The sequence below is a fragment of the Streptopelia decaocto genome (genome assembly GCF_964273445.1).
Source record: "Streptopelia decaocto genome assembly, chromosome: 1".
Classification (NCBI taxonomy): Eukaryota; Metazoa; Chordata; class Aves; order Columbiformes; family Columbidae; genus Streptopelia; species Streptopelia decaocto.
In genome coordinates, this window is record NC_138663.1 from 195,148,083 (window position 1) to 195,159,514 (window position 11,432).

General features: G+C 43.1%; 1 protein-coding gene across 1 annotated transcript; it reads left to right on the forward strand.

Moving 5' to 3' along the window:
• Positions 1-5,757: 5,757 nt before the first annotated feature.
• On the forward strand, positions 5,758-10,217 carry LOC309435309 (vitelline membrane outer layer protein 1-like; the record flags this gene model as incomplete). The annotated part of the gene is given in 7 exon segments (XM_082043399.1): positions 5,758-5,869; positions 7,749-7,810; positions 8,654-8,689; positions 8,693-8,752; positions 9,419-9,526; positions 9,942-10,052; positions 10,056-10,217. Coding segments are annotated over 7 exon segments (651 nt in total).
• Positions 10,218-11,432: the final 1,215 nt, after the last annotated feature.

Sequence of the window (11,432 nt, forward strand, 5' to 3'; positions counted from 1 at the left end):
TCCGAACGATCTTCAAATATTTCTGCCCTGTTCCAGAGTGGAAGGGGATTGTGATTCCATGTGTAAGTTTCCTGTAAGAACATGGTCTCTCTCCCATGACTCTTCATATTAAGGTGATGGTCTCCAAACTGTCAAAACAGAGTAGTATAGTACTGGCTCTGGGCATAGGCCAGGGTGCAATCTTCTCTGTTTGTGAGCGTGGATCTCAGACTGGTGGTTACATTATTTTGAACAAACACCTGAATCACCTTAGGAGATACAAAATTTTTATAAAAGATAAAGTTCTTTACATATATTAGACACTTCTAGACATTCTGATGTCAAGGGCATGCCTTCTCCTCTCTTTTCATCCTCCCCTTCACCTGTCCTCAATGTCTACTAATAAAGTCCTTTTTTAAAATAAAGGTATACTTTGAATGACCTGGTATTGACCAAAAAAATCTGCAGATATTTTGTTCACAGTTTCTTTCTTTCCTTTTCTTCTTCCTTACTCCCCCAACACTGAGCAGACCTCAATCTGCTCTTTCTGGCTTGGCATTACTGAGCTAGCATGCAGAGCCACCCTGTCACCACAGGCATGGCCAAAACTCAGCAACAGCTCATGCTGCCTTTGTCAACAGGGCAGTTAAAGGGGAAGACAAGGAACAGACAATGGTCAAGGTCCACTAGCAGGAGCTTTGGGAAGGTGACGTCCGTGACAAGAGCAGTTCGGAGGTCCCAGCTTTCTGCAGGGGACACTCTGGGACTGAAGTACTCTTGCTGACACTGCTGTTAGCATCAGATTGCTTTCCACGGTCAAGTGGTGAGGACTGGTTTGCGTCTGTAGCAATCAATCTGCATCCCAATGCAGAACATGCTGTAGCTGGAGACAGCTTGTCCTACCAAGGGAGCAACTTCGTTTAGTGGAGAAAAAGCCCAGGTATGCACTGGCATGTGCGCAGTCTAGACAGCCAGGGGAGCAGGACTCTGACACGGAGCAGGGGGAGGGATCGCTTTGGCCATATTAGATACACCAAAATACCCATGTTCAGGGGACTGAACAACCTTGCAGCTGTGGCTAAGGATAATCCTAAGAACTTTTCCCCATGCATTTCAGAATAAGGTGCTAAAGGTTTCATGTGTGAAGTGATGTTTAGTCAAAGATAAAGTCGTAGATTTGTAGTGGTGTAAATTTATATCTGGTCTCTGGCTGTCAGTAAATCTGCACTACAGGAGGGTGTATGTCGTCTTTTTTTTTTAATGTTAGTTAACAATTTGAATCAATGGTTAAAAAATGTCAAAAGCCTGAACCAATTGTAGAAACATACAGAATGATGTTCCACAGGAGACTGTTATGGGTCTGGGGTAGCTCAATATTTTTATCAGTGACTTGCATGGTAGAATAGAGAATTGCTTATTAAGTTTATAGATGGCATCAACCTGGGACATGCTAAAGACACTAGAGTTTGGGGATAGAATTAAAAATAAGCACAGGTGTAAATTATGCCATGAGTATAACCACCTTCAAAGACAGCTGAGAATGACTACTGAGGCAGCAGTTCTACAGGAAGAGAGGCACCAGTCCCACCCTTGTTAACCAATCAGGCATTTTAACTAAATAAGCAAGTAGAAAGCTTCTACTTTTCCAGCACCTAACACGGCCTTGAGTCTTGGTGCCAAGAGTGTAAACAACCACGAGACACGAGCAAAACAATTTCTTCATTGCTGGCCATGGTTTCCACATTCTTTTCTCCTCAACAGGTTTCTTAAGGATGTTTGATTTGCTTGCTGGCTGTCTGGTGCAGGTGGAAATCACAATGAGATATCAATCACAAGTGGACTTATAATATGTTTTCAGTTCTTGTGGGTATGGAGGACAGCAAGTAATACTGGAATTAGTCTTGTATGAAGGAAAAGGGTAGGGATCCTCTGTAGCAATTCTGGATGTGGTGGATCATAAACTGAACAAGAGACAACAGTGTCACGCTGTTGTGAAAATGACAGGAATCATGCTGGAATGCATAAACAAAAATGCAACCTTCCAGCCATGCTGAATAATCCTTCTTCTCCTTGGCATTTTGTTTCATCTTAGCTGGGATATCAGGTACAGTTCTGGATGATTATATCCAGGGAACCTGTGGACCTACTGAGAGAGGTGAGTAAAAAATTTTCCCCAGACTGACCCCATAGACCACCAGATCTAGAAAACTGTATAAGCAGTAGGACTGAAAGAACTGGGATTATTTAGTTAGAAGATAAGACTGAAGAGGGATGTGACAATAGTCTTCATGTGTGCAAATCATTGTGGAGGGAAGAAATGAATGAACTGTACTATTATGAACAAGAAAGAACAGTAGTCTTGCATTTCAGTAGACACTCCAACAGTAAGGACAGTCGAGCACTAGACTGTCTTGCTTGAGGGATCTGGGGTGTGTTTATAATTGGAAGTTTTTACACACAGGTTGGACAAACATACTTCATCCTTCACTAACACTCAGGTGTGGACTGATCCCGTCTTAGAGCTGCAGCCATGGATGAGCTGTCTGCTTATGTTTCTTTGGGTTCTCTATTTCAGATTCTTTCATAGAGAGGATTGTTCTGTGGCACTGTCTGGCAATAATAAGCAATTTTGTCATACTGGCTCCTAGATGGGATTCGGGAACAAAAAGCAATTGAGATCTCCCAGTGCAGGGCAATTAGGCTTTGACCAGAATGTGTTAAAACAATATTAATAATTGTAAACAAAAATTACACTGAGCAAATAAAGAATAAGGCTGTGGAAAGGAGGCATACATAATTCAAAGATGAAGGAAGTTAATTCTATTGATAATACGGAAATATTAAATGTGAGAAAATTTAAATATTGTAATTTTTGTGTTAAAAATGCTAATGGATGCTCAGCCTACTACTAGATGACTAAATTGTTTGAGTTTCCTAGGAAAAGTTTTCAATGAAGGTTGGGGGACCTGGGCAGGTAGGCAACTGCCTGAAAAAAAGTTCACAACAAAAGAAGCACCACCTCAGAGTGGAGGTCTTCTTTATATCCCATCACTAATGCACAACTACCTCCTCCTACATTTGAGAAACAGCTATACTTAGTCTGTTTTTTGTCTTTCTTTGCTCACCCATCTAGAAAATCCTAGCTCTTGTCTCACTTCTGACGTCTCTCACTTGCATTTTTCCTGCTATTCTTTTCTCTATTAATCTGAGTCAATTTAACAAATGAGAAAATCAGGACCAGACAGCACATAATTTGATTACTCATGTTCTCTTAAATATTTGCCCATATTACTGAAAACTAATTCTAATTCAGCACTTCTGTTTTTAGCCTACTAAAGCTTAAAAAGAGACTGAAGTTATAAGACCAGTCCAGATGCGGATCATGCCTCCCGGTAGTCAGCAGAGATTAATAGGTACATTTATGGAGAGGTTCATGTGAAGGTATCTGTCTCTCTCTATTGTCGTCATATTGTCTCTCTCAGCAGCTATAAAGGGAGCCCACGGTAATTATTTCAGATGGAGACATCTGCACTGTACGTCTATGTTCATTCAGAATCCCACCTCTTGTTTCTAAAAAATACAACCCTTTGCTAATTCATACTTCCATAGAATAAAATAGATTCTTTATTGCCCTTTCATGTTTCTTTGGAAATATATGTGATTTGTGGGTTTGCTGATGTATTTTTTCCATGAGACAGTGTTTTCTTTTGCAGGATGCAGTTGCCCGTGGAGTGTCTTGTCTTCATCCTGAACTGCAGGTGATGGAGGTCTGACACAACCAGGCTATGTGATTTAAACCTGATTTATACCTAATTGTAATGGCCAGTTTGGACATTAGACCTGATGAGGGACATGGCTACTGAGAACTGATGGATGGCAAACAGTACCTTGGTAACAGAGTGGAAGGAGTACAAAATGACCTAGAGCACACAGAAACACATGGTCATTCAGCCAAAACTATCCCTCTGTACTTACTGACTTTTCTGGTGGATGCTGTCTTACCTCCACTCCTGTACTGAGTTCTTGGGCACTTGCTGCCTTCAACCCTCCTTACAGCTCACTTAAAACACAACACTGAAATTATCTTCATGGGTTTTTATCCTGCCTTGTTGTTCCTGTCAACATCTGTCTTCCAGTTCACGGAATCACAGAGTCAGAGAATGGCTGAGGTTGAAGGGACCTCTGGAGATCATCTGGTCCAACTCCCTGCTCGAGGAGGGCCACCTGGAGACAGTGCCTCAGGACCATGCCTAAATGACGGTGCTTAGTCATCCTCACTGCAAAAAAGTGTTTACTGATGTTCAGAGGGAACCTCCTGTGTTTTAGTTTGTGCCCATTGCCTCTAGTCCTGTCCCTGGGCATCACTGAAAAGGGGCTGACTCTGTCCCCTTTATGCCTTCCTGTCAGGTCTTTATAGACATTGATAAGATCCCCCTGAGCCTTCTCCAGGCTGAACAGTCCCAGGTCTCTTAGGCTTTCCTCATAGAACAGAAGTTCTAGTCTCTTAATCATCTTTGAGGCCCTTCATTGTACTCTCTTCAGCATAACTCTTGTAGTGAGGAGCTCAGAATCGGAAACAATACTAGAGGCATGGCCTCACCTGTGCTGAGTAAAGGGGAAAGATCGCCTTCCTTGACCTGCTGGCCATGCTTTGGCTGATGCAGCCTGGGTTTCCATTTACCTTCTTTGTTGCAAGGGCCCATCTCTGGTTCATGTTCAACCTGGTATCCACCAGGTTCACCAGGTCCTTTTCTGCAATGCTGCTTTCCAGCTGGTTGGCCCCCAGTGTGTAATGGTACCTGGGGTTGTTCCTCCCCAGATGCAGGACTTTGCACTTCTCCTTGTTAAACTTCATGAGGTTCCTGTCAGCCCATTTCTCCAGCCTGTCCAGGTCCTTCTGGATGGTAGAATGCCCCCTGGTATAACAGCCACTCGTCCCAGTTTTGCATTGTCAGCAAACTTGCTGAGTGCACACTCTGCCCCATCATCCAGATCTTTAATGAAGATGTTAAATAAGACTGGACCCAGAGCTGACCACTGTGGTACACCGCTAATTACTGGCCTCCAGCTAGACTTCACACCTCTGACCACAACTCTCTGGGACCAGGTGTTCAGCCAGTTTTCAATCCACTTGAGTTTCCTCCAGGTTTTATTCACTTGCACAGAAAATTATATCACCAGAAGTTTCTTTCACCTCCCAGCCTGGAGTACCTGCTGGCAAGTTAGCAGGTGATTTATGAGCAGATGTAGTCCCTAGACCTCCATCTAAGATGCAAATTCTCTCCTTTTAGCACACAAAGAAGATTTCGTATTAGAGGAAACCTTTTTTAGTTCCATAGGCTGGAATAGGGAAGTTCTTGGTTGTATCTGACCGGCTGATTCGAGTGTGTTTCTGAGTTAAGGACATCAGTGTACAATGCTTGTCCTTTGTTTCTGTCCCTTGGCAAACCATCATACCAGACCCCTCCCTACTCCTGAGAACTAGTGTGAGCTGGATCCTGCGGAGAAGGAAGCAAGAACGTCCAAGATGGAAGGTAACATGAATAACTGAAAGTTACGATGCAATGCTCATTTCTACTTCTATGCCTTGTTGATAAAGGAAACTTCAATTTTTTTTCTAAATTAGCATTTTTAAACTTTTGCAGGAAATTCTACAAAACACGTAATAGAGGAAGTGATAGGAACTAATTTTCTCTGCCTGACAGAGATATAATATTAATTACTAGGTTTTAAAGATTCCCAATCCTTACAATTTTAGAGAATTAAACACTAGAGATTATGCTAGTGCGTGACCTTCTTCAGAATATAGAAAAAGACTATAACACTGAAATACATTGGAACCTTCATGAGCTTGCAGAGCTCCTGACAGACCATCTGGAGCAGTGTGGAGGTACGTGGGTTGTGGATGGAGAGCAGAGACCCTGGAGACTGAAAGAAGAGTGAGAAAATTGAAGCAGCTGTGGTCTTGCATGACTTCACAGTCTATTGCCGTGCTTTCCAAAAGCTGTAGGAAGAGGCTGGGCAGTCCTGGAAGCCTCTCCAATAATAATTGTGCTTTGGGCAGCAAAAGATATACAGGAATATGAGAAACGGAGAGTATGAGAAAGACAATACACAGCATTACCTAATAAAGTTTGTATTCCTAAGTGTGTGGTATTTTCAAGGGTAGAAGTCAGAAATTAATTCATTTCCAAGAGCTGCTAATGTATCATGTTTTTCAATAACATCATGAACCAAAGCAAATTGTGTATGGTATATGTTTTATATGTTATAGATAGGAATTTATTTTCCATGTTCCATATAGATTTTAAAGATGTCATAGCATCAAAAGAATAATTTTATAAAATTAATGTACTAATTAATAGTATATTCATAAGTTTATTTTAAAATTTTAGAAGTATTTATCAAAGCTGAAAGTAGTGGCATAATTTTTATGCTCCTCTGCTTGCAAAAATAACTGTATTCACCTGGATGAATAATGAAAGGATGAAATACACTGTATCATCATCATTTTTCTGTAGTCATGTTTTATTAATCGAATTAATCAGTTAGCCAGTTTTGTTTAAAACTGTGTTCTGACATTATTTCAAGGATACTAAAATATGGGAGAGGGAGCAACAAACTAGAGTATGTGTGTCAGTAAGAGGTCTGGATGTCACCATTGTAGATCTTTCTTAGATAAGCTGATCTTAGAAAACTTTTTGAGGCATCCTAACAATGTTAGCACCACTATGTGATGGAAAAAATCAATGGCAGCTCTGCTTTGTACCTGTTAAGTGCTATCTCAGCCATGTACTCTGAAATCAAGTCCAAGGCATCTCGCATTTGTTTCTCCAGGTTAGCAGGTAGATTCTTGGGTTACAAATGGGGAAACTGATATTTCCCAAGCCCTGAAGTGACAGTGCTCATCCTGAGCTTGAGCTTTCTTGGAGGCCTCTGAAGTATGTGTAGGAGTAATTTCTCACGGACAGATTCCTGAAGGTGGCCTCACCACTCTCCTGGCTGTCACACTGTGGGCTCATGGTGACTGGGATCCTCCCTCTGAGGCTGGGAAGAGATGGGAATCTCCTGATGGGAGCAGAGTCTGAGGGTCAGGGGGTCCTGCCAGGCTGCGGATCTACATTACTGCTACCGGAGTTGAAGCGGCCAAGGGTGATGGTTTTGGGCCAATGAATGAGAAATGAATGTGGGGACCCTGCTTGTTCTTTTGAGTTCTGAACACCAGGTCTCAGACATTTCCTTCTGATTCCTTCTACTCTTTTCCATTCATATGCAGCCGAGGGCAGGCCTGGGTGTCCTTGGCTGTCACAGTTTGACCCTCCTTGAGCAAACACACCTGGCTCTCCAGCTGTGATTGCATGGTCCTTGTAGGGGAAAGTACATTTCCTCTGGGCTTCAACACCCCCTTGCAGATGTAAGATTAAAGTCCTGGTTTAAAAAGGAAAACAGGCTGTGCTGCCATCATGTGCTGTGCTGTTTTGGTGCCTTACACTGAAAGCTGATGCAGCTTCCCATCACCTCCATTTACAGATACTGCCACCTGTACAGAGCACTGGCAAGTGGGAGTACAGAGCCAAGAGTGAAAAAGGCAATGTCACCTCTTAATGGGACAGCAACAGAGGAAGCAGAGCAGAAATTGGAAGAGAAACCTAGAAGAGGAAAAATCTTTGTCTCCTGATAGTTCAATGTTTGGCACTCCATCTTGCTATAAAATCCCGAGGCTCAAGATACTTTCCTAAAATGCATTGTCCTCTTTGCATCTTGAACAGAGAAACAGCTTCTGCCGGACCCTTCAAGCGTGGCTAAGGGCCATAGGGAGCATCGGTTATCTGTATGTCAACACCAGGGTTTCAAATTTACCTCTCCCTGCATCGCAGCATCCTCAAAGACCGTGTTCTCAAGGTCAGTATCACCCTTCTGGAAAACCTGCCTTTCACCTCCCTCCTAATGGCATTTATCTTAGTGATCCCTGAGAATCACTGTGGGCATCCTGGCATGTCTGACTTCAGTTAAGCTTGTTGCAAAGCAAAGCAAAATGTTTGTTATTAAGATAAAAAAGTGGAAAAAAAAAGGACATTGAAACAATAAATAACTGGCACACTTGTCAGTCTTACCAGGAATCCTGTTCAATGGAGGGTGTTGGGTGACACAAGACTTGAGTTTACTTTTACTTTGTTCTAGACCAGGTTCCTTGTGTTTCTTTGTATAGTTTGACATGTCTTGCCAGACATCCAGCAATAACTAAAATGGTTATGACAGTTTCTCTCAAAAGGCAAACAAATGGCCAAGCATCTGCATAACCAGAAGCAGAATTGATATTATACCTCTGCCATGAACACAGCAAGGAGCACATAGGTCTTGCTATAGCCCTTCGGTGATGGTGGATACACCTGTAGCCACAGCATCTGCTGCACGTTGGCTGTTGAACTCCCAGGGGAGATTCTCATGGGCACTGCAAGCAGGTCAGCAAGTGCTGCATCACTGCCTGGGTGGAAACTATTGTTCCTATGCTGTTTGTCAGCAGACTGATGGGGAAAGGCAAGCTGCCTGGGCAGGGTATAAATGCCCCTGTCCATGTACTGGCTCTTCTTCAGATGGTACAGAGTGCAAGAGATGAAGCTCCTCATGCCAGCTACCCTCATCCTGCTCCTCTCACTCTGCACCTTGGGCACAGGGGCACTCTGTCCTCATTGTGCTCAATGGAGGCCACTAGGGCAAGTGGGGGATTCAGGAATTTTGCCGCTATCGCTATGCCAGTGGATTTTCACTGAAGATAAAATTCTCCCTATTTCCCACCATCTCCTGTCTGTGCATCCCAGTCAGTAGCTCTCCACCTCCCAGGAGGGTCTTCTCCAGAATCTAAGGATTTTCCACAGGGTCTTTGCAGTTCCTCTGTGCGATACTCTGTACATAAAACTATGAGTCTTCTGGAAGATTTAGCCTAGAAAATGTTGCCACCAGTAGACAAAAATATGTTGGTTTTTGTTGCTGTTATTTTAGGACAAGAGGTCTTCTGTTAGATAAAGCAAAAGTAGAGCTTCTGCCAGAATTGTTTAGCTCTCAATCTGGATGGAGTTGTGCTGGCAGATGCATGATCTGCATGTGACTGATGTTGCTGGGAGAAGCCACCTCAGAGCTGAAATCTGCTGCTGGAGTCAGGGAGCGAGGCAGCCTCCTCCAGTCTCTCTCCTGGGACTCAGAGTCTCTGCCTTACATGTTGGGTCAGAAATAGAAAACACGAAGAAGAACGTGTTATGGGTTATGTAGGTGTGGTGCAGTTTCCCAGTGACAGACATCTTTTCCTATGTGCTTCCCAAGACGTTTTCTCTTTCTCATTACAGGAAAGAGCTGGGATTGTTTATGACTGGCACCTGAAGGACTTACCCTGGGTCTTTCCCCCCTTGCCTTTACCTCTGTCCCTGTGTGACTGCTACTGCAGGTGGAGGCCTCTCAGTTTGGAAGAGACGACACAGCTCTGAATGGCATATGCCTGTGCTGTCAAGATGACTCCGTCATCGAGTCCTCAGTTGGGAAGTTAAGTAACACTGTGGTTTCTCCCCTGTTTGTTATGCACCAGCTCACAAAATATCCATAGGTGTCACCATTTGCAGGGGTCTCTTCTCTGACTTGCTTTGTCTGCATAGTGCTGTAGTAAAGTAAATTAAAACAGGAGGTTGGGGGTTTTGTTCATTTTTAGGGTAATTAAGCATGGTTACTTCACATTACCACCTTCTGTTTGCTCTTGAGATTTCTGAAGAGCATTGTGAACACTTGAAGTATAGGAAGGCAAACAAAAAAAGGAGAAAGTAAGGGGCCCCAGAGTGCAGCAGGATGTTGTGCTGGTCAGTGCTGTGAGCAAGGAAGTGTTAAGCTTCGGGGCAGCATGACAAAGAGAAGGAGCACTTCCCCCCAGTTTGCAGAGCCCAGACATTCCTCTGTCTGCTTTTTGTCAGGTGGGATAGCTGACCAGATTCCAAGTTTGTCCTGGAGGCTATTTGATCTCTTTTTCACTAAGAACAGAGAAATCCCAAGGAGTAGGTGATGACACAGCAGCCAACAACATCCAGTTCAGATGATCATATGAAACTGTGCTAGTAGGTGATGGACTGTCATGGGGTAGATTTGGCCTGTGGAGCAAAAGCTGCAACATATGTGGTCTTCAGACAAAGGTAGAGCCCCTACGAGGGCTTCAGAATGATACAGCACTCAACAATGTGCAGTTCTTCTGTTGTAAATGAGGATTTGCTCCATCTTCGTCACTGCCTACACATCCCATATCCCACAGCAAATGAAACATCAGTAAAGATTTGCTCTAGTTTTACACTGGGACATGCCTGTGATGTTTTGACTGCTTGCATCTTTCTGTATGGGCCAGTGCCTTAGATGATGAAGTGTTTTACAGTTACCACTACTTTAACATAGCTTCTTACAGTTACTGAAGTGCATTGTCTTCATAAAAATCTTCACATCACATAACTGCTGGTATAGAGCTGTGAAAATGCCCAATTTCTGACAGCTGCTCAGAGATAAGGGACGGATTTCTCAGCGTTTTTTTTTTTTTCCTCTCTGACTGGTGATTTACTTTCAGGTTTGCTCTGCCCATTTTTCCATCATTTGAAATAATATTTGACCTATTGACATGACAGACAGTGAAGAAGGACTATTAGTTTGAGTCTGCTTGAGGTTTCTGATCAAAGAGAAAATGATCAATGAGAGCTAATTGGGGTGAAAAAGAAATTTGGATGGGCTCATGAGAAGCATCAAAGGTTTGGTATCATTGCCTACTCCTAACTTTATTTGCCTCAAGGCTTCTGCATTTTTTGCAAGCAATCTGTTGCCTCATACCTGAGCTCCTGCTTTGGGAAACACGGTTAGAAAGCGTGCTTACACTGAGCATTCATCTAAGTGTGATGTTGGTGTCACCTGGGTGGGCTGTAGCTTCCCAAACCTCCCTCATTGCTGCTTCGTAGTGCTCACCCAGCTATTAATGGAAATCTCATTTTCATGAGACTTGTTTTTTTCTGGGCTTCATGATCTAAACAGTATGGGAAGAATCCAAACTAAAAATAAGCTCTATGTCACTCATCCATTTTTGATGCCCCAATTTTTGGATAAGCTTGAAGTTATTACCTTGTCCTGATGTGCTAGATGTAAAGAATATACTCTAGATTTGGGAAGAAAATCTTGCCTGGATATCATTATTGTGCCCTAATGTCTGAGCCACTGGGTCTCTCTGGCAAGAATTCAAGAAGAGTTATTACCTCTCTGAGCACCTTTTAGAAAGTGTAGCTGTTGCTGTTCCCTTAAAGCAATGCATTATGCATCTTTGTGTACTTGAAACAAGGTAGGGGCACAGTGTTGTCATTCTCTAGGTGACTGGTTGGGCTATGGGAGTGTCATGTCCAGGATGACAACCACGTGGAGCAGCAGAGACCTGATGGATGGAGATTCCC